General features: G+C 50.1%; 8 protein-coding genes across 8 annotated transcripts; 4 read left to right on the forward strand and 4 right to left on the reverse strand.

Moving 5' to 3' along the window:
• Positions 1-1,030: 1,030 nt before the first annotated feature.
• On the reverse strand, positions 1,031-2,372 carry BU25DRAFT_415714 (uncharacterized protein). The gene is made up of 3 exons (XM_033707596.1): positions 2,217-2,372; positions 1,536-1,577; positions 1,031-1,189 (listed from the first exon to the last, which is right to left on the reverse strand). The coding sequence occupies exons 1-3, from the start codon at positions 2,275-2,277 to the stop codon at positions 1,116-1,118; spliced, it is 177 nt and encodes a 58-aa protein (XP_033556072.1). The 5' UTR covers positions 2,278-2,372; the 3' UTR covers positions 1,031-1,115.
• Positions 2,373-3,386: 1,014 nt separating this feature from the next.
• On the forward strand, positions 3,387-4,806 carry BU25DRAFT_415715 (aliphatic nitrilase). The gene is made up of 2 exons (XM_033707597.1): positions 3,387-3,942; positions 4,022-4,806. Exons 1-2 carry the CDS (start codon positions 3,689-3,691, stop codon positions 4,797-4,799), a joined length of 1,032 nt encoding a protein of 343 aa, XP_033556073.1. The 5' UTR covers positions 3,387-3,688; the 3' UTR covers positions 4,800-4,806.
• Positions 4,807-5,713: 907 nt separating this feature from the next.
• BU25DRAFT_435223 (carbon-nitrogen hydrolase) lies at positions 5,714-6,769 on the reverse strand (the record flags this gene model as incomplete). The annotated part of the gene is made up of 4 exons (XM_033708904.1): positions 5,714-5,994; positions 6,053-6,108; positions 6,178-6,453; positions 6,507-6,769. 4 exons carry the CDS (start codon positions 6,767-6,769, stop codon positions 5,714-5,716), a joined length of 876 nt encoding a protein of 291 aa, XP_033556074.1.
• A 1,104-nt stretch (positions 6,770-7,873) lies between these two features.
• BU25DRAFT_403625 (amidase signature enzyme) lies at positions 7,874-9,519 on the forward strand (the record flags this gene model as incomplete). Its single annotated transcript, XM_033705087.1, has 3 exons — positions 7,874-8,021; positions 8,068-8,342; positions 8,389-9,519. 3 exons carry the CDS (start codon positions 7,874-7,876, stop codon positions 9,517-9,519), a joined length of 1,554 nt encoding a protein of 517 aa, XP_033556075.1.
• Positions 9,520-10,621: 1,102 nt separating this feature from the next.
• Positions 10,622-12,237, forward strand: BU25DRAFT_482091 (HET-domain-containing protein; the record flags this gene model as incomplete). The annotated part of the gene is made up of 3 exons (XM_033711122.1): positions 10,622-10,655; positions 11,244-11,284; positions 11,333-12,237. The coding sequence occupies 3 exons, from the start codon at positions 10,622-10,624 to the stop codon at positions 11,867-11,869; spliced, it is 612 nt and encodes a 203-aa protein (XP_033556076.1). The 3' UTR covers positions 11,870-12,237.
• A 1,070-nt stretch (positions 12,238-13,307) lies between these two features.
• BU25DRAFT_308604 (uncharacterized protein) lies at positions 13,308-13,493 on the forward strand (the record flags this gene model as incomplete). Its single annotated transcript, XM_033702094.1, has 1 exon — positions 13,308-13,493. A coding segment is annotated over one exon (186 nt), but the record flags the coding sequence as incomplete, so codon positions are not given.
• A 605-nt stretch (positions 13,494-14,098) lies between these two features.
• On the reverse strand, positions 14,099-17,268 carry BU25DRAFT_426137 (uncharacterized protein; the record flags this gene model as incomplete). The annotated part of the gene is made up of 4 exons (XM_033708401.1): positions 14,099-14,460; positions 14,613-15,116; positions 15,174-15,350; positions 15,414-17,268. 4 exons carry the CDS (start codon positions 17,266-17,268, stop codon positions 14,099-14,101), a joined length of 2,898 nt encoding a protein of 965 aa, XP_033556078.1.
• A 558-nt stretch (positions 17,269-17,826) lies between these two features.
• Positions 17,827-20,536, reverse strand: BU25DRAFT_314945 (cysteine proteinase; the record flags this gene model as incomplete). Its single annotated transcript, XM_033702185.1, has 4 exons — positions 17,827-18,029; positions 18,111-18,912; positions 18,957-19,272; positions 19,320-20,536. Coding segments are annotated over 4 exons (2,538 nt in total), but the record flags the coding sequence as incomplete, so codon positions are not given.
• Between the last annotated feature and the right edge of the window lie 1,323 nt (positions 20,537-21,859).

Below are 21,859 nucleotides of genomic sequence, written 5' to 3' on the forward strand. Positions count from 1 at the left end.
TCATTGGATCTCAACCAACCTTCGAGCTAGACAGATTGCCTATACTACTCATCGTTACCCCAAGCCGTCGTTAGGTGTTTCACCCAGGCGACTTACCCCTACTGTTCCAGAACCAGAGTTCATCCTTGAGAACCAATCGAACAGTACTTACGAGCTTTGCTTAAAGTGCGACTTCAACAGAACACTGCCCTTATGGCATTGTGTTCAACCTCATCAATCAACTTTGTTATTGGAATCTCACCCGCTCTCAAGCCAGATAGTCTACTCTATACTACTCATTGCACCCAGATGCCACAGTCTTTGACTAGATGTCTACCCCTGATCACTCCAAGCTTTGCTTAAGTGATCCACCCCTTGTTCCTTCACGCTACACTTATCCCTGAGAACCAACCCAACTAGTGCCTATGAGCTTTACTTAAGTGTGAGAGGGGGCCAGCTGGGGATACCAACTGCTCTCTGAGATGGAAGGATTGGTGAAAGGATGTGTTGAAGTCATACTTTAAGCAAAGCTCGTAAGCACTATTCGATTGGTTCTCAAGGATGAACTCTGGCTCTGGAACAGTAGGGGTAAGTCGCCTGGGTGAGACACCTAACGACGGCTTGGGATAACGATGAGTAGTACAGGCAATCTGTCTAGCTCGAAGGTTGGTTGAGATCCAATGACAAACTTAATTGACGAGGTTGAACACGAACCATAAGGGTTGTGTTCCTACACATATATATACAGTCCACCAGATCTGCTTGTTGACGAGCAAAGTCGGTCCTGGCCAATCCGGATGGATTGCGGTTCGTCAACGAGCATCGTACCATGCTCGTTGACGAGCATCACGTCATGCTCGTTGACAAGCACTCACGTGACCTTGCTTGTTGACGAGCTCTGTCACATGTGTCAGCTCGGCTGAGAGCAATCCCCTAGGCGCCGGCCGGGCGGCCTTGCCTTGCTGCACCTTCCCCCAGGCCTCTGTGTTTGGTTGGCGGTTACTTATTGCTTGTCGTCCTATCGTGGGACGTAGGATCGTAACAGGATGGTTCAGGCTTGTTGGAGATAAAGGTGTGAAAAAGACCAAGTGTGGGGATACCACAAGTGGTAAAAAGGATAAGTGATAACGAAGGGATCAAGTGTGGGGATACCACAAAGGATCAGTGAGGAGTGAATTGAGGAAGGAGTTGCTGAGGTGAATTGAAGGATGTAACGATGCAGGCCAGCAGGGAAGATATCCGGAATAAGTGTGAGTCTGCTACGAGGCATATGGGAGTGCTGGGACGTTGAGAACACTAGGATTGAATTCCCTACACCTATAGGTCTTGTACGAAAGGATACAGAAAAACTACTCTATCTAACAACTGTGTTGAACTGCTTAAGTATACCGTTAGGAGGACAATCGGACCCGGAGCGGTAGACTAGCTTATCATGCATGCAGGTGCCAACAGGGGCTCAGATAGTACAGCAGCGCGATGCCTGCCGACATGTATGCAGATAAGGAACGACTCGGAACCGTACCGGTGGTCATTTGGTTGCGGTCGTTACAAAGGAGTGGATTGAGTTTTGAATTGCAAGCATGAGTTATTTGAGCAGGAGGGTGTAAGAACCGTACCAACCGTTCTTCCTCATACTACTCACACAATTGCTATTCGACTCCTATCCGATCCCTACCCTACTATGTACTGGTATCCCCCGAGCTACATTGAACTGTTAGGTATATAAGCAGGGCAGTGTACATAGTTATGGTAGATAGTTTTTGAGTATCCTTTTGTACAAGACCTATAGGAATAGAGGTTTACTCCTAGTTCTATCTATCCCAGTGCTCCCATACACCTTGTAGCGGATTCGAACCCATATCGGTGTAACGACCGCAACCGAATGACCACCGGTACGGTTCCGAGTCGTTCCTTATCTGCATACATGTCGGCAGGCATCGCGCTGCTGTACTATCTGAGCCCCTGTTGGCACCTGCATGCACGATAAGCTAGTCTACCGCTCCGGGTCCGATTGTCCTCCTAACGGTATACTTAAGCAGTTCAACACAGTTGTTAGATAGAGTAGTTTTTCTGTATCCTTTCGTACAAGACCTATAGGTGTAGGGAATTCAATCCTAGTGTTCTCAACGTCCCAGCACTCCCATATGCCTCGTAGCAGACTCACACTTATTCCGGATATCTTCCCTGCTGGCCTGCGTCGTTACAATTGGAGTCCTCTCTTACCTGTGTCATTACAGAGGGCAGGCTGCCTTTATAGACAGACTGCTGGCTCCTGGAATGTTCTAGATACACCGGCATTTGTAATCATTTGTAATCATTTGTCAGCAACCAGAAGATTCTGTGTTGTTCCATGGGATTCCATGATGTTCCATGAGGTTCCATGAGGTTCCATGAGGAGTGGCTGGGTGGATTGTTATTGGCTGCAAGCCATGTCAGGATGACACAATTGCTGTCCATAGCCGTTGAGTATTGAGAGATGAGATGGATTGAGTGGTTGTTGATGAAGCAGGTAACCCAGCTCTTGCTGACTGGCTCTGTAGCTATTGACAACACAAAACTTGCTATCATTTCCCTTGTAGGAGGTAGATAGCAAGCTGTAAGCTTCTCAATATGCTTGACAAGCTTGTGCTCCTGGTGTGGAGTGAGCTTTTGTTGTGCAATTGCCTGCTCTTCATGCAATTGCATTTCTCCTTGGTACTTGCATGTCAATGTAGAGCGCACAACACCATGCTTTACGGATGATTGCATCCAAGAGATGTTTTTGCATGGCATCATAGCATCTATCTCTTTAATGGCTTCCTCTAGCATCATTGTGGCATTGAGTTGTGATGTTGTGAAATATGGGTGCATAAAGCGTCTCGGCGCATTGCGTGCACGGACACGGTATCCTGTTATACACACTTCAGGAAAAGCAATGAGTTGGGCACCATTTCTCGCAGCTTCTTCGATCAATCGACATGTCTTCTCCACTGTCGCTTGAAGGTCAACCCATACAGGTTCATGTTGCGTTACGGCTACTTTGACAACGTTGGACATGGTAGCAAGACAAGTATACGTTGAGTGGAGGTACAAAACCCGATAGATAACTGGGATGTCAATGACAAGGCCATGGTGGCTTCATAGCTCTCCAAGCCGTTGGATATTCGTCAGCGGCTACAGTGTGCTCCTCACTTATTACGTAAAGCATGCCCGGTATCATCCCGCTTAGCCTACGTTGTAGTTGCCTGACGGAAGAGAGGTGGAGCGAGGCACTGACGATAGCGCTACGGCAAGAATTTGTGGGATACCGTACCGTGTCTGTGCGTGTGCCGCCCATGTTCGCCGGCAGGTATCGGCCCGGCTATCAACGACAAAGGCTGTTCGACATGGGGGCTATCTTTTCTCTCAACCTAAACACCACGCTAGAGCAATTTTTCAACACCCGGAACTTACTGAGGTTGTACTCTAGACTGGGTCAGTATATTGGATGCCATGACTGGGAAAGCTAGTATGGCCATCGACATCATGATGACAAATTTGTTCCACAGTTCATGTGATGAGCAAGTCCGCTATCTCTTCACAATCCACGACTAATAACGATCAGCACTGTTTGTCATCTGCCAATCTTCGGGGCCAGACGATGTACTTATAAGTACGTGAGGGAGCTGGATTTTCAAAGCGTACCACAACAACCAGCCTCGACAATCCAAAATCTGTCATGTTCTTCGTCATGTTTCACGTTAGAATACTCCTTGCCAGTCTTATCTACTTTTCTTCAGCTCAGGCTGCCAGCAACAACACCAATCTCACGGTTGCGCTTGTGAGGGTACCGCCACCGGACTGGCCTTTGCCAATCCTTGAATACAACTGGGGTACAACAAAACCAAACTTGACCAGCTCAGTTGATGCGGGAATTCGTTACATCAATGAAGCTAAGGACAATGGGGCGAACTGGATAGTGTTCCCTGAGCTATGGTTTCCAGGGTGAGTAAAATCAAATCGAAATCTTAAAGTGATGATAGCACTGGATGGTGTGCGCTGACAGCTTGGCCTCTTTTCGCAGGTTCCCCAAAGGTTCCGAATACAATAATTGGACATCCACACATCTGCCTGCATACATTGAAAATGCCATGGTGGTTGGAGGACCAGAATGGAATCGATTAATCGATGCTATCAAAGGCGCTGAAATCTATGCCGGCCTCACCATCGCACAGAAGCTCGGAGATAATCTATTCATGGCTCAAGCCCTGATCTCGCCTTCCGGGGATGAACTCATCTTCCGTCACAAGCTGCGACCCTCAGGTGTCGAACGCGATATTTTCAGCGATGGTACAATCGACCAGCTCAAGGTCATCACCTCTTCATATGGAAGGGTTGGCATGCTTGAATGCGGAGAACATTGGTACCCGAGTATGACGTTTGCTATGCAAGCACAAACGGAAAATTTTCATCTCGGGGCATTCCCGTACATGGGCGACGTTGGTGACGACAAATATCTCTGGTGGGAAGGCGCGCAGGCTAACACCGGCGCGGTGGGCCTTTATTCCAACTTGGCGGGAGCGTATAGCTTCGTTTCCGCTATTGGACACAGTTTCGTTGTTGATCCTCTAGCTCAGGTTGTGGCATCCATCAGCGCCAATGCTAGCTTCGATGAGTTTCCTATGCTCTATCATAGCCTTGACACGACTGGGTTCAATACCTCGAAGACCTACGATTCCGACTCTCAAGTCTCATGGGGTGTTTTGCAGCAAATATCCGATGCTTTCCCGAAGTACATCCCCGCTGTGGAGGGCAGTTTGGTGCCAAAGAGAAACGTGTCTATCCAATCTCTGCTTAGATAACTACGAAAGAATTATATATTTGGATAGTAATTACGGTAACCCTTCTTAACTCGTATTCCAACATTTCTGTGCCTACATCAAAGTTTGCAACAGTGTCCTGAAAGCATTGGCCGGAGAGGAAACCACGGCGGCGGCAGCACTGCCTCAGCGACGTCTACATTCAGCAAATCGCAAATGTGAACATATCGGCGCTCTTCCACTTTGTCCTCCTCGCCCGGCGCATCTATCCTTCTGGTCCTGCGGCTAACGGACATGCCGCAGCAACAGTGCAACATGAGGGCATGACCCATGCACCTTACTAATACAAGTTGTTCTAGATAGACTGTTTGCGAAAAACGGTTACCACGCAACCAACTGTACGGAACACCCCCTTTGTTCCCTACTTTTTTTAGTCATTCCACTCTCACAACACAAGCATTGATCACTGTCGAAACACAGTCCGCTAGTGAAGGTTTCACAGCAACGCCCCATGCGCGCAAGAAAGGTGAACACTCGTACTTTTCGACAATCTGCGGAGCCCCAATATGACATGTATAAATTTAAGTAGGCAAGTCGTCCTTATATCGCATGTTCGTGTGGATATTGCCAGAAGACGTAACTTAGATCTGCCTTACCTAGATAGCCAACTTGCTGTAGGTGTTCGATAAGCTGGGACAACATAGTTTTCTTGGTTCAGAAGAGCACGCCTAAGGTTGCAGACCAACACTTCTTAATTCGACGGCATTTGCTATACCATCGCCGTATCCAGCTTGACGAATATGATGCGTTCAGTCTGCCTTCCAGCACAGCTTGCATGAAGCCGACAATGGATTTTACCTGGTCGGTTCCAGCAGATTCATAATCGAACGTGTTTGCCTCGGTACAAGGCTTCCTGAGACCTCCAGAATATAATTGGGAAATCCATCGACCATCTGCTACAAAATACTCCAACTCTGCTCGCTATGCGTTGTATATGGCACCGTCATAGCAAGATCAGTAGTGTTGAATGATTGGTACACGAGCGGCACCTCCTCTGTACTTGTTTCTGCCTCAACGATGGCGAGATCCAGATCCTGAGGATCAAGGAATCGCGCATTACCGACCGAAGCAAAAACGAGTGGTGGATTGGCGTTGACAGCGAACACGCGAGCGACTGCAAGGTTCATTTCGAGGGACTCCCAGTATGCGGCTCTAGGGTCGGCAATATCCGGTGTATCTATGTTCGTTATCAGCACTAACTCAAATCCAGACCGTGGCCGAATGAGGAGACGTACAGGGCCAAGCAGTAGGATGCAGCGTCTCAGCCTGACTCTGCATACTAAACGTCATACTAGGATGAAAGTGCTCCCAGCACTCCAGGATTCCCCATCGACCATACAGCGCGGCGATAACTTTCAACTAGTCCATTGTACCATCTGACCATATGTCTCGCTCTTTCCCGCTGGGCCGCAGTTTGTGGCGGATGAAAGAAGTGCTGTTGGAAGAGATGAGAGCTTGACCCATGTACAAGACGCCGTTCTCAAGGTGTGAGAAGGCGGGAGCGATGTAGATGTTCCTAGTGGCGGCTGTATGGATAAGGATGCGCCAGTGGGCGGAGTTGATCGTGAGGAAGTCGTCGATGTAGTTCGCGAGTAGGGGAGCGATGGATCGAGGGTCTGCTATACCTTTGGGGTATCTTGCAATCTGGATCAGTAGGAAAAGTTTCTTGAGGTATTCAGCGTGTCATACCCTGGAAACCATAGTTCGGGGAAGACGACGAGGTTTGCGCCATTACTGGCCGCTTCTTCGATAAGCTTTATACCTTTGGCAATGGTAGCATTCAAGGTAAACTGTACGTCAGTCCATTTCTTGTTCATCAATGGCATGGGCCAGCTTGCTGTTTCTGCACGGACTATGGCGACAGTGAGTCTGCTGTAGTCTGGCGTAGATCTGGAAGTAGGGGCCGCAACGGCGATGCTGAGCAGCAAAGCAAGAGGTGGAGTAGCTTTCATCTTGGCTTATGTCTCATTAGACATTGAACGATTATCTATATCCAGTAGACTTGATTTTTGGTGTAGTTTGTATAACTATCAAAAAGTGTTGTTATCAAGCATGTCGTCAATCAGGCAAAAGGACTGCAATATCGAACTACAACGGCTTTCCATATAAGTCTGCCACGTTGTGCCTCTCACCCTACTTGTGGGTGCAATGTGTTCATCGCCAAAGCTGTGGGCGCTCGGAATACTGATACTGACGTTAGTTTGGTCAATTGGATCCACGATAAGGCTCTCACCGGCTCAAATCATAGGTAAAGTGCATGGTGTGCCGATAACGTCGACAATGCCGACAGATGCCGACAGATGCCGACAGATGCCGACAGATGCCGACAGATGCCGACGGCACGAGACTGCTCCCAAGATAAGACGATGTCTTGCGGCTTGCCTTCAGAGCATTTGATACCAAGGGATGGCGTAGAAGCCGGCCTCGAATGAGCCTAAGCGCTCAGTCAGGGACCAGTATTCCCACGTTGCTGGCAATATGGCATGGCCGTGATTTGTGCAAACGCTGAGAATCTTCAAGATTGCGATCGGGCGGATAGATAGCCAGACGTTAGCTTATCAGAGTTTCTGTCTCAGCTTGATCGTAAATGACAATATGTGTCAGTCTACGTTCGTCAGTCATCTTTGCAAGTAGCGGGAGTGCGGCACATTGCCAACGGTCCCATCAATGACCCAGAAGTCTACAACGGCATCTAGTTCGGCATCTGTGAGTATGTGAGTGATCGAGTTATCAACATATACAATGACGTGTCAGTGGTCCTCTAACACATTATCGGATAGGCTTCCGGCCTGTGGAAGAGTAAGTCTATGGAGTCACACGCCTCTTCGATGATTGACGGCAATCTTGCCAAGAATGACTGGATGATCGCAGTGCATATCGTGGAGAGATTTTTCTGGATATTGAATGTACATACATAGTGAGATGTTCGGTTTCCCTGTCGAGAGCTCAACTCAACAACTATCTCCGCCAGCATGAAGTCCTTTGTCTTGCTGCATACATTTTACGCCGCAGCAGCTTTTGCTGTACGCAACGCAACTTACTCGACTAAGGGCTCCATGACCCAGTATCCTGTCACAATCAGTGGCATCAACTTGCTCTCCGCTTCTGCCGAGGAGGTAGCGGCAGCGCTAGAGGCAGGCAATGTAACAACCTTGCAGTTGGTTGACGCGTACATTGCGCGTATCGAAGCAAACGACCATCAAGGTATGCTTTGTGCTTGTATGATCTTGTGGGTACTGACTATCTCCAGGACTAAATCTCCGTTCCATGATCGAGATCGCCCCAAGTGCACGAGAAGTTGCAGCTCGACTTGATGCCGAACGCGCGAATGGGACGATCAGAAGCATTCTGCACGGTGTTCCAATTGTTGTGAAGGACAATTTCAATACTGCCAAAGAGCTTGGTATGAACACAACCGCTGGCTCATATGCATTGCTGGGCACCGAAGTCCGACGAGATGCTTTCGTGATTAGTAGGCTTCGGGATGCTGGTGTACTCATGCTGGGCAAGGCCAATTTGCAAGAGGTACGATCATGATACTTTACTATCCACTCATAAGCTGATCAGGAAGTGGGCCGGCGAGATGGGCCGTTACAACTCTTCTGCGTGGAGCGCCAGAGGTGGCCAGTGCCAGTCGGCATACGTGATTGGCGGCTTCAATGCTGGCGGCGACCCTAGTGGCAGCTCCTCTGGTTCGGCGGTCGCCGTATCGGCAGGCTTTGCAGCAGCAGCTCTTGGTACCGATACTGAAGCAAGTATCGTCAGCCCGTCAAACCGAGCAGCCTTGTACGGTCTTCGTCCCTCCACTGGTATCACTAGTCGGGTTGGAGTCGTCCCCATTTCCTCGTCGCAAGATACGACAGGACCGATGGCGAAGTCGGTCTGGGATATCGCTGCCTTGTTCGAGATCATGGCTGTACACGACGACGAGGATGCTTACTCTGCAGCAGCAAACCCTTTTCGACATAAAAACTACACCCAGTTTTTAAACCCAGATGGTTTCCAGGGTCTGCGAATCGGTATACCAAGAGAACCGTTCTGGAACCAGACATACCAAGGCTACAGATCTACCATCAATGCCGGCCTCGAGGCAACTTTCGAAAAGATGCGTAGTCTCGGTGCAACCATCATCGACCCTATCGAATTCCCAAACGCAAAAGACTGGAAGTACAGCTTCGTCGGCCAAGCTACACGGACAAACAACGGAACTGTTGTTGTTCAGTACGATGTTAAAGAGGACATGGAAATTTACCTGACCACTGAATTAGCTAATTCTTCGCATATTCGAACGCTATATGACATCATCAGCTTCAACGAACGCAATGTGGACCTTGAGTTCCCGCCCGGAAAGTGCTGTCAAGACACTTTCCTTGCAGCTGACCAGCTGGGTCCACGCAACACCTCTGGCGACTACTGGTATGCGAAGTGGTTGCAGCAGCGGCTCAACGAAGAAGGCATCGAGTATGCCTTTCGGGAGTACACCATTGACTTGCTGCTTGTTCCAACCGAAGGCTCATCAGCTCGACTGGGCGCCATCGGTCGTTGTCCTGTGGGCAATGTCCCTGTTGGTTATGATGAGATAAACTTACCTTACGGTATGTCTTTTGTTGGTAGGCGGTATGATGAACCAATGGTTATTAGGGCAATGTCAGCCTACGAAGCAAATTTTCCTGCAAGGCGGGTTCCGCCTACGCTCGACTAAGGGGACCAACAGCGACTCAACAACAAATGCAAAGAAGCAGAAAGCCAGAGGATATCAGGAAGTGTGTCTCCGATATCTTGAATTCAAAGAGAAGTGAACATGCATTCAAGCGACGCCTCCAGCGTGTTCAAGACGCGCTGACAGCACCGCAACTTCTGTTGATTACTCGGATTCCTCAGCAGTTCTCGATCAATGAAATCGATGAATCTAACCTTGCAAACCGCTGATTTGATCTGGCCCTCGCTTCCTTCTGGCTCCTTGTTGCTGTGAGACCTTGCGTTTGCTTGTTTAAGGCAATTGTAGAGCTTTTTGTGCGTTGCGAGCATGCTTAACACGCTCTCTTTTTGCCTTACACTCGGCAGCTTCCTTGGCCTTCTCAGCCTTCAGCTGCTTATGCTCTTCCTTCTCCCTCAACCTCTGTTTGCGCCTCTCCTGTGCAATCTTCTCGTTTTTTAGTCTATTAGCATGCCTCAGCTCAGCCATATCTGCTCTTTTAAGTTCCTCTGCCTTCTGTAAGGTGCGTCCCTAAGTAGCGAGACACACCATGTCCCGAGACAGGTTGGTTCTGACCTTCGGCGTCTTTGTTGGGAAAGACCATAGAGCTGTTGTTCGTATAGGACGTTTATGGCCCAGTCCTCCTTCAGGTTAGCAGGCTCTGGCTGGGATCTCTGCAGTGCTGGTCGTGTTGTCCATCATTTTGTTGACGACCCTTCAGCGTTCCCCCTTTGTCTACTCACAACTTTGAGAGTTTCTCTGGAAACTGGAGGCCTTGGGAGGGAGAGCGGTTCACAAAGAATATGTTCCCGGGCTTTCAGGATCACTTGAACGTGGGAGTGAGCTCGTGGAAAGCCCCAAAGAGTGGGAAGGAGAACCCTGCAGCAAGACCTGAGTTGGCGGAATACGCTAAGAAAGCCTGGCCTGCATTAGTGCATCTGCGAGCTGCTTGTATTTTACTGTAATTAAATCAGCGCTATGCTTACCCTATAAAGCAACCTCGTAAAATGTGGCGCATGCCATCAGCGATCTTTACCGCATTGATTTTCGTTGAATAAGAGCCATCAACAGTATGCTGGGCACATTCTGTCGTGCAGGCTGAAACAACATGCTAGCCTCAGCTGGATGCATCGCTCGAGACGGTCTGCAGAGAGGGTGACATCTGTCATCGCTTGCTTGCCGGCCCGCAGCGGGAGAGCGATACGGAGTCCCTGACGCCAGCATGTCCTTGCGCAACTAGCACGCTACACGAGCATCCAACGTAGTTTGTAACTTGTCGCGTTTTCTGCACCACCGCATCGCACCCTCAGAGAAGGCTGCCTCCCTGCTTTGTATCAATGCAATATCACGCGATCATGTGTTGTGAGGCCTGCTCGGCCAGCCTCGCATCACCCGGCAGGCAGGTTGCGCCTCCCACTCTGGGTGTTGAAACCGCAGCCTGCCTCAACAAACAGCCTTCTGCACTGTAGCACATGACGACTGCTTTCTTGACCTCTGATTTAGCAGCCCACCGCTTAGCACTTACAACGAATTCGACAGATATATTGTACGATCTCTACGTCCTACGCAAGCGAGCCGCCGTACGCCATCGACTCCTCCACCCTGCTTTGAAGCTCCTAGTCCTTCTTCTACCGCTCACGCACATAGACGTGCATATGACTCTATGCGGCTGCTATACCCTGGAAGCGATGGGAGGCTCAGCTGGATTGACGACTTGATTGGCAATTAAGTTCCTCCCTATGCGATCCTGTCACACACCTGGGGGGAGCAGGTGGCCTATAAGGATCTTCAGAAACATAAAGACATAAAGGATGTTGAGGCAGAGCTCAAGGGTGGTTATCAAAAGATTTTCTTCTGCGCTCACCAAGCTAAGCGCGATGGTCTGGACCACTTCTGGGTAGACACCTGCTGCATCGTCAAGGCAAACAATACAGAGCTATCGGAAGCGATCAGCTCTATGTTTCGCTGGTATCAGAACGCAGCGAGGTGTTATGCCTACCTATCGGACGCTGAGAACAACAACATCTTAGATGGCGAGGGCGCGTCGGCTTTCAAGCGAAGCAGATGGTTTACCCGAGGCTGGATGCTTCAGGAGCTTCTGGCTCCTAGATCGGTCGAAATCTTCTCTAAAGAAGGAGCGCGGCAAGGGGACGAGGAGTCACTTGGACACATCATCCACAAGCTCACAGGAATACCTCTCGATGCTTTGTCAGGAAAGCAAATGTCCGAGCACAGCGTAGCTGAGCGGTTCTCTTGGGCAGGCGATCACGAGACGACACTTCGAGAAGATGGTGCATATTGTTTGCTAGGCATATTTGATATCCATCTACCCTTGATCTATGGCGAAGGCAAATAGAAGGCATTGAAGCGACTGAAGAGGAAGATAAAGGAGGCTTCCGAGGACGACGCAAGTACTCTCACAAACAGTACTGAGGCTCGTAGGCAAGGCCAAGAAGAGGCTTGGCAAGATCTGCAGCTGGCTTTCGCCGCCTGACCCATCTACCAACTACCACAAAGCGCACAAGCAGCGGCAGGCCGAGACTGACTGGACTCTAGTTGCTGGATGGTCCAAAGTTCACAGAATGGAGAGAGCGTGCAGGATCGCGACTATGGCTGTACGGGATTCCAGGATGCTGAGAGACCATCTTGAGCTCTACCATTATCGAGCATCTGCTGCAGCACTGCCATGACAACGCTAGTATGGTGACGGCATACTTCTACTTCGACTTCAACGACACACAGAAACAGGACCCAGAGCTGATGCTCTGCTCATTGCTCTGTCAGCTCTTGCAGCGATTGCCTACGATATCCAAGGGCATTGATGCATTGTTCTCAGCTTGCAACAACGGACAATGACAGCCATCACTACATGCACTTCTGGAGGTCACACCGCAGGTGATGCAACAGTTCATGCGCGTCTACGTCATCCTTGATGCGCTTAATGAATGTACACAACGCCAAGGACTAATGGCCATGCTTGAGACAGTGGCCTAGGTGGTAGCTTCACAAGATGCATCTGCTCATGACCAGCCACAAAGAGCGGGATATCAAAGCTCTTTGCATGAACGAGAGCCCATTCAGGGTGAGGCCAGATGCCCTGCGACGTGCGCCGTGGGCATATGGGCAACATCAAAGGGAGAGTGTGTCGAGTATACGGTCAGTCAATACGTAGCAGACACCGTAGCGCTAGAGTCACTCTGGCTCGAGCTGTTAGGCTCGCAAATGTCGAAGTTGGCCAGTGGCATGGCCAGTGTCGTCGAATGGCTTCAGAAATTATGCTTTTGAGACGAGCGTGTGCAGATTCTGCTGTGTGGTACAACCTTCCTGGACACGAACAAGCACAGCTTTCTCGGGTAACCCAGACACGGCAATTCAAAAGACGAGTTTCTGACGATGTCTATCGCCAAACATCAGGACCCAAGTGATCCTACGTCTTCCGTTGAGAGAGCTGATAATGGCATACACATTCGGTCCGCTCTCCCCGACTACCAGACGTCTTTTTATCAGAGGAAGACCTGCAGATCATCCAACGAATGACTGCCCTCTTACATAACGACACTGACCTCGCAATGTACTGGTACGACATTGATATGTTATGTGAACCGTCGATTGAGTACTACCGGAGAGCGAGAATATCTACATCATGGGCGGGAGCTAACGAACGAGCTGGCCAATAAGAGCGCAGGACCTGCGCGGACAGATATAAACAGTCTGACAACCTTACTTCAAGGCCTCAGTACGGTCCTCGATTGGGAGATGCCGGCTTCCTCCCACTCGCTTTCGAGTAAGCCTAGAAAGACGCTACCCTAGGTAGTTCCAACCTGTACTTGGACTGGTACACCAGGTTTAAGCAAGGAACGCAACACCTGATACCGCCGGGAGAAACGTTCGAGAAGTTCGTCCCGGCTATCCACATCACAGAATCGAAACGAGCAGTGATGACTAAGAATGTCAGCGCGGAGTTTCGCAGGCGCTGGATGGCCCGGGAGGGCGTCAAGTGGGCTGCAGATGTAGGTGGATCCATCATGGAGGGTTGGACGATGCCGTCGACGAAGACACCAGGGCAATCCTCGAAGGAGAACGATTAGTTGGAACTACAGATCCTCAGAAATTTCGGCCGCATATGATGATGGATAGATTAGATGCATCTGGCTCTTTAGCGGCCTCCAGCAGGTATCTATTGCAATACCAGATGATACCGGTCTACACTGGCATCCTCTATGATTTGATACAGCATCAGACGGCTCAGTACTATGAGGCATGCGCGTTTCGCTTCTTCCCACTCAAGGCCCGTATGCTACTTTCCTCATCTTCCGCATCATAGCCTTCAATCTCCTTGACTGTCAGCTCAGGCTTCATTCTCGATGATCTGTTGTTGTGGAAGAGTTGTGATGGCTGAAGTGTTTATGTTGTGGTTAATTGGTCTTAAGAGCTATGGCGGGGATCGATCGAAACTACAGTAGAAGGGAATAGCAGTGAAAGGGTGGGGAAGCAAACCGAACTGACCGAATGAGCTGATCAATCAGTGCAGCGGACCGCTGGCAAACAGTTGTACCGTGTGCCTGGGATGCTCCACCAGCTCAACCTATTGCGCTGATGCTTGATCACTCTCCTCGTCTTCGCCGTCAGAGCTCTCAACCTCCGTGACCATGACTTCGACCTCATTCGTAAAAGATTCTTGCGCTCTGCTTGGCGAACGCTCCGCAGGTTCGATCAGTCGCGCTGGTGCTTGGCCATTTGCCTCATCTTCGGAGTTAGAAATCTCAATCTCGGTGACAGTGACGTCGACCTTGTTCTCCCGGCACACTCTGTGGCAGCGGCATTGGGTCTGCTCGTACGTATTAGCGGATACTTCCAGATTTATTGCGGGATAGCCTCCAGGCTTCGCCAGGTTCCCAGTAATTCCAACGTTTTCGATGTGCTCGAGCAAAGAAGTTCGGTCGATATCTACGGGGTTTCTGTTCGCTAGCGGTCCGTTGCAGTGTTTGCCAACGGCCCGCTGCACTGATAGTCCAGCTCATTCGGTTAGTTCGGTTTGCTTCACTGCTATCCCCTTCTACTATATAGTCCCGATCGATCCTCGCCATAGCAATACACACCAATCAATACTCTCAACCCTTCCACAGTTTCCGATGTTGTCAATTTGGCCAACGTGAACAACGCGCAGGAACGTCTCATTATCCTCAAGTGTTTCGAGGTATCTAACATCCTCGGGAGATCGAAGGTATCTCCAGGGTTCTCGACACGATCAATATCTTCAATGTTTTCGACCAGGTGTGCTGGGTCAAGGTCCACAGTGCTTCCGACATTCTCAGTTCGGACATGGACAACGCGAAGAAATGTCTCGTTGTCTTCGAGTGTTTCGGAGTATCTGATGTTTCCAACACGATCGACATCGTAGAGAACTTTGCGTTCCCGGATAGCCCCAGCGTCCCCTGTCTGTTCAAAATCTTCCGGAGGATCAGGGTTCACAACCCGGAGAGTTCTCCCACTGCTCTCATCATCTCCGGTGTCTTCGGCGTCCTCTTCACCAATAAATGAATCGACGTCTTCATAATAAAGTGCTTTGAACTGGTTCATAAGATTGATATAGTTCTGTAGAACTGTTCTCACATATGAGTTTATACACTTTCCTTGTTCAGGATGTTGAGCCGACATACCTTCACTTTCTATTGAGTCATGACGCCGCTGTAAATCCTTGAGATCTTCTGTCCGATGGCGCTCCACAGCCTTGTCGATATTGTCTGGCATCAAGGGTTCTTGAAGTCCTCGGTGACGTTTGTCTTGTGCTAACGACAACCAGTCTCTCGCATGATTGAGTCTTGTGAACGCACGCTCTGTATGACACATTCAGCATTATTACATCTCTTAAGACCCACAGCAAGACGAGGGGCACTTACGATCGGCATCGAGGCCCTCTTTATCGACAAATCGCTTCTTTATGCGTTCCGTTGCTGGCTTCTTTAACTGGAAATGGGGTTGTGGAGGTATGTAAACACCTGGTCTGTCGAAAGACGACATGCGTACTGGTATGTTCAATCTGAATTTTGGGCGCTGAAGATTCCCTGTTTCAGGATCGTTTGACAATGAAGTTGGTTCCATCAGTCGGTCAAGGATTGGCACTGCGAAATCAGCATCACCATCCCTGCTGAGTAGAACTGCCAACTTTGATGTTCCCCATATTTTTGTCTTTTTCTTGAATGTTTTTGTCCTGAATGATCGCGGTAGCGTGCGATATGATCGTGGGTCGTACTGAAAGCGTGGGTCATAACTGGGGCTGTCGACGCGTTCGAGCGGATAGCCAAAGTCTTCCATCACTGAGCGATCATCTTCTTGTGTTGAACCATCCTTTGGCTGAATGTTTGATGGTTGAGGCTGTCGCATTGGAATCTGCCGCCCACTAGGCGTACATTGAGGTTGAGGCTGAGGTCGACGCCTGGGCTCGAAGCGCTCGGGAAAATACCTTTTTTCTGTTTCTTGGAGGATATGAAAGCGCTCTAAGAGCCGTGGAAAGCTCCTGATGAACTGCTTCATGAACGGCGGTACGTGGTCTGTAACTGGCGTGCCGTGACGCCGGAGTGTGTCATGCGTACCTGCGTTTTGTTCCACCTCCATACAATAGGCGGCCTCTTTCAAGAGACGCTGTACAAGTATCACATTGTTGCTTTCGCCGCCCTTGTGCACCAATAAAGTTCGCTCTAGACCCTTGATCTCAGCAACGATATCAGCTTCACTCTGCGCAGACTTCCCTTTCCGGAGGTAGTCGAGGCGTTGATCAATGAGAGGAATCAGCCTTGCTTCTTGTCTCAGGTATCGTTCGATGTAGTCCTCCTCTAGGATAGGTTGTCTGTGACGGGGGCGATGTCCCATGTACCATGGTTCTGGGATCATGTACATGTTCGTGTCTTTGACCATCTGTTCCTCTGCAACACCCAGGAGAAAGCCATTATAACTCAATTCCTTGATATAGTCATAGTCCTTGTCCCTATCGATGGCAGGATCCAACATCGGCCTCGTGCCCTCGATAGGGCCGTCATTGTAAGCGAGCGCGTCGAACAGAACAATATTGATAGCCATCCCTCTACGCTTTTCCTTGGCCCTTAGTTGCCGTTGGTCAACTCCCCACCGTCTGATATTTTCCTCGAGCCATCTTTTTCGCGTTTCTATCATCGCGTTCTCCTGGTCAATAAGATTTGCGCGTGCACGTTCGATGGCGTCGTACTCTTCTCGCACACGTTGTCTTTCTCCCCACTCGGGTGTACGTTCAACCGGCGACATTGGGAATGCGTTGAATAACACAAGATTCAAGCGCTCGTTTTGAAGGTTGTCGTCGCTTTCTTTGTCCCCGAGCGGAGCCGGGTGATCTGGTGCCACTGCATCAGTGCCGGTGGACTCGTTGTGGCGCACAGCTGAAGCTTGAGCAGATAGTTCTGTCGATATATAATCTGCTGCGTGGACGCTAAGTGAAAGTTTGCGTGGAGGTATTCCAGCGTGTTCAGCGGCGGAGTTCTTGCGGCGATCGGCATATGCTTGAGGCAGATCGAACCCATCCAGCCATTTCTGTAAGTCAGTAGCCAAATTACTTGCCGCATCCCTCCTTTGCCTCGCGTGCGCATCATGAATGGCGAAGATTGAAGACTCCGGTCCAGTCTGCCTCGCCCGTTCCATATCCATCGTCTCTTGTGGAGCACTGGCTGCTATCCCTTGTGATGCGAAAAGTGTTCCGATAGTCTCGTAATGTATCGCATCTGCCATTGTGCTGAAGTCGACATTAGAGTCCTGTCTGGGCTGTCTGATTTGCGGCGCGTCTAGCGCGTCTGGCTTGATCTTGTCTCGGCCATCGAATTAGTAGAGCCATGTCCGGTCGCCATGATGCTTCGAAGTTATTGTGACCGGCACTGTGGCTAGATGTTTGCAGAGTGATCGATCGTAGGCGTGTGTTCCAGTAAGAATGGATAGCGAATGACTGTATCGGTAGTATCGTGTGTCAATTTCGTCTGGCTCGCTACGCGACATATGTAAGTATATGGCTTGTAACGATGGATGTGCAGCTGATGGGCAGTGTGCATTGATAGAAGACCCATAAGGATTGGGGTTCGAATCTGAGGCATGTCTGGGCTTGTCAGTGCACTCGTTTACTACGAGGAAGGCGAGATCGTAGAACGAGAAGCTGCCACCCATCCAGTCTAGTCCACGTGCACTCACGCTTACCAAGATACACATACAATACATAATACGGCGTATTCGAGAGTTGTATTGTACAGATGTTGCGTCTGAACGTTCGTGTCAACACAAAGAAACCCTACAGTTCGTTCACATTGTAGCTCCTGCGGCGGTATTTCCATCGACATCCAAGATCGCGCCTTCTTCGACGGTCTTTGGCTTGACTAGTTTAATACTGACTTCCCGGTCCTGGCTGTAAACTCTTAGACCCAGAACGCAGACTGCATTCCAAGCCTTTGGCTTGTTGTCCACAGGTGAGCGCGCGCGCGGGCTAGCCTCCTGTGGTGGCTCATCTCCGTAGTAGCTGCGAAGGGCATGGCCATACCTGTAAGGGGGAAGACGCCTCCCGCGGGACACTGGCCGTGATGAGGCACGGCTGTGGATTTCAGGGCCTTCGAAAGGTGTATGTTCTGCTTCGTCGCCATCACTAAGCGAGTTTTCATCGTCTACCTTGAGACCTGCTGTCTTGGTGACAAGCTCAGCTTCCGAAGTGGTGTTTGCTGACTTTATTTCCGTTGCTCCGAGCGTTGCGCCTTCAGCTGTCGTTGTGTCATTGCTTTTGTTGTCGCTTGTAGTCGGCTTGCCTTCTTTGTCTTCAGCAGCACTTGTGGAGGCATCCAAAGCTTTCTCCGATGCGGCAGGCTTGGTATCGACAGTCTGAGGATCATCTTTCTTGGCGCCGGTGTTATCTTCGAGCTTATTCTTCTCCTTCTTCCATGCTTCATACTCTTCTTTCCCTTCCTTCTTCCACGCTTCAAAGTCTGCTTTCTCCTTATCTGCAGCCTCTTTTTCCTTTCTCTTTTTCTCTGCTGCTTCTTTCTTCTTCTGTTCTTTTTGTTTCTGCTCTTCCTCGGTAAGCTCGGCGAGGCCCTTAGCATTCGCAAGGTCGTAGTTCATTCCGATCTGCCTCAGCTTCTGTGGGTTGCGCTCGGCTACCTTTGTGACCACTTCATGTACGTCTGGGGCTTCGGCATCCCGCTCCGCTTCGATCTTGGGCAGTACTTCGTAGACACCAGGCTCAAGATCAACCTCTGCTGAGATGCTGCGATTGCCAAACCAAGCGCCACGGGCGCGAACGATGTAGTCGCCACCCTCGGCACCTTTCTCCTGCAGTATGAAATGCAGATCGAACTGGTACTTGCCCTCGAGACCGCGGAAGTATCGATCGTCAAGCTGCTAAGGTCAGGATCTGTGTACCTCCAGAAAACACTATCACTTACCTGACAGAGTTGGAACACGGTCCGTCCCTTCTTCTTGACCTCTACGGAGAATTTGGTGTTCAAGAACCCAGTGACCCATCCTACTGACACGCTAGTCCACTGCTGCACGACAGTCCAGTTGTGGTCGAATAGTCGTGTGCGATCAAGCAAATCGAAACGCTTGAGCAGATCATCGTACGACATCCAAAAGAGACCGTCATCGCCGAATTTATGCTTGAGTGTCTCCAGCCAATAAGGAGTCCACTCGCTCGACCCATCTGACCAGGGTCCTGTCCACTCACCCATCGCTGCATTGGCTCGCTTACCCCAAGGGTTTCTGATTGTGTCAGCCATTGGATCCAGACAAGAACAACTACTACGAACCTGATCAGAACGAGCCTATGCTTCTTCTTCTTGTCCTCACTGTCTACTTCAACAGCCTTGATGACTGAGTAAGCATGACTGAGTGCTAGGCCTCGTCTAGCATCAGAATCATCGCCGTATGATCCTGGTGACGATGCAGAGAAGAGGAAGCCTTTGTTGACCTCTTTGAGCTCTTCCCACAAGCGCTCCTTGCTAAGGATGCGATCTGTCAAGATCTTGCTCGTCACGCCACCTGTAAGGTCTTCAACCGCTTCGCCGGAGATTCCTCCGCTGATGGCGTTATAATCGCCGTGCACCTTTGCGTAAGCTTTCTCAAGCAGAGGCAGCCAAGTCTCGTTCTCGTGGGCACACGAAGCAAAGTAGAGTGCTTCCGAGCCGGTCTGATTGCTCTTCTTGTATCTCGTCTCCTTGATGCCGGTGGGGTCGTAAGTATCTCCGCGGGCATCGAAGTCTTTCTTGGAAAGGAACAAGTTATCGTCAACTACTGTCCAGATCCAATCGCCGTCTCGGTAGAACACGAAGCCGTACACGCCACACTCTTCGTTTCTCTCGACACAAACTTTCTCGATCAACTCTGGATTACTGCAGATCGTTGCAACTGCTGCAATGAACCAGCAGTCGCCATTGGCACCTTGCACGACGTCGCTGCTGGTAAAACCATCAATTTCGAACTTAGGGTCCTCGAAGATCCAGTCGATGCGGTGCTTTGATCCTGGGCCATCACCTTGATAACTGGGCCTCATGTTAAAGAGCACATTGGCAGTGTTATTCAATGAGAAGGACGCAACATCCTCAGGTAGTACCTTTGCCTGGATTATCGTGTTTAGGGCATACCCCAGACTTGCGGGGCTGACTGTCGTTGTTGATGATGTGGGTTCGGGATCTTCAAACCATTGCTTCAAGCCATCGAGACAGTTGCTTTCTCGATCTGTGATGTCGAAGTCTGGGTCCGTAAATTTTTCATTCGTCCGTTGGCATTCCCGTATAATGCGCTTGACACGATCCCGGCATTCTTTTGCTGCCGTCTCGTAGGATTCAGCCGCGTTTTGTCCTTTGACGATTCCTGGTTTGCGTGGTGGCGGAAGCAGGTTTTTATACAATGACGAGGGAAAGATCTTGGTGACTTTTCCAGGCTTCTTGGTGATCAAGTTCTCCCAGAACTCGTTGATGACCTCTTGGGGAGCATTGCTGGTTTCATTGCTGTTGCTGGTAACGGAGCTCATGTTCACTACTCGTCCGACATCAGTCCGTCTAATCATGAGCGGGCGTTTCGTTGCTCACCAGCGCGTCAATTCCAGGTTTTGGAATGTCAGAAGAAGAGTGTAGCCGTTCGTTGGTCAGTATCAAAGAGTGCGAGAGGTGAAGATGTGAGCGAGGCTGTCACCGAGCATAGTGTTGATTATAACGATGCAGGTGAAATGGGGGCCAAAATCCTTCATTGGCTGTTCAAATATCGTGCGGCTGAGAGAGCTGCCTTGATAGCGATCAGCGCATCACGTGTGCTGATGGAGGCGTCAGATGATTGGGAAACTGCATGGCTGACAGTGTAGACGCAGCCGTCGACAGCGCGCCGGTGAGGTCTGAGTATGCATTGGCGTTACATGAGCAGACATAGGCATATCAAGCGGCGCAGAGTATTCAGGATGTATAGCTCCGGACGCGTTCAAATCGCGATGGAGACTCGTGAATCGATGGATGCGTTTGGTGATCGAGTTCCACCTGCACCAGTTTGTGCGCCTGCTGCGGGGTGGCTTGGCCAAAGGGGTCAGCTCCTGCACGAAGCCTTACAGCATCAACAAAACATGTGCAAGTGCTGACAAGTGTCTGTGAGTGACTGCTTTCCTCGGTTCGATATCAAGCATGGTGTGGCTCAATGGTTCTGCCGTCATGCAGAGTTCTGCACCGTTTGCCTTCTTCAGCCCCACAGCCCGCTAGGAAGTTAATTCACGACCCTTTCAGCTCGATCACGCATCTGCAGGATACATAATCCTACCGTTTCGCTGACGGCAACCTCCGAGGTTTAGGCGGCTCGCTCTTACTGCCAATCTGGTCCTCCCCGCTTTGCGACTCGATGTAGCCTTGTGCATGAGAGAATTGAGCAGGCTCTTAGGATGTTGGGTCGTCCTCTGTTCGACCCGCAATGCTAGCGTACGTCCCTGATGTAGTGAGCAAAGCATTGTGCGTTGCGCTCAAGCAAATCGAAGGATGTTGACGCAGAGTTGCGGCGTAGGTTCTTTTGATCGCCGAATTACAATCGGTGTCGGTGCGCAAATCGAGGCGGATCTCGTTGCCGGCATTAAAAGCGGACGCTTAAGCCAGGGGATTTCCATTAACACGCGGAACGAGTCATACGCAGAGGTCGAGCGATTCGAATTGACGTCTGATCTGACTACCTCGGCTGGAACGACAGTTTCGATAGATTAGCTATTCTAGATGGGTCTGAGTTGATGTGAACTTCTCTCTATTCAGTTGCCAAGATGGGCCTCCTTGGATGCATGAAACGAACATCCCCACTATAGATGTGAGTTTTGTACAAGAGG

The sequence above is a fragment of the Macroventuria anomochaeta genome, assembly GCF_010093625.1.
Source record: "Macroventuria anomochaeta strain CBS 525.71 unplaced genomic scaffold BU25scaffold_50, whole genome shotgun sequence".
Lineage (NCBI taxonomy): Eukaryota > Fungi > Ascomycota > Dothideomycetes > Pleosporales > Didymellaceae > Macroventuria > Macroventuria anomochaeta.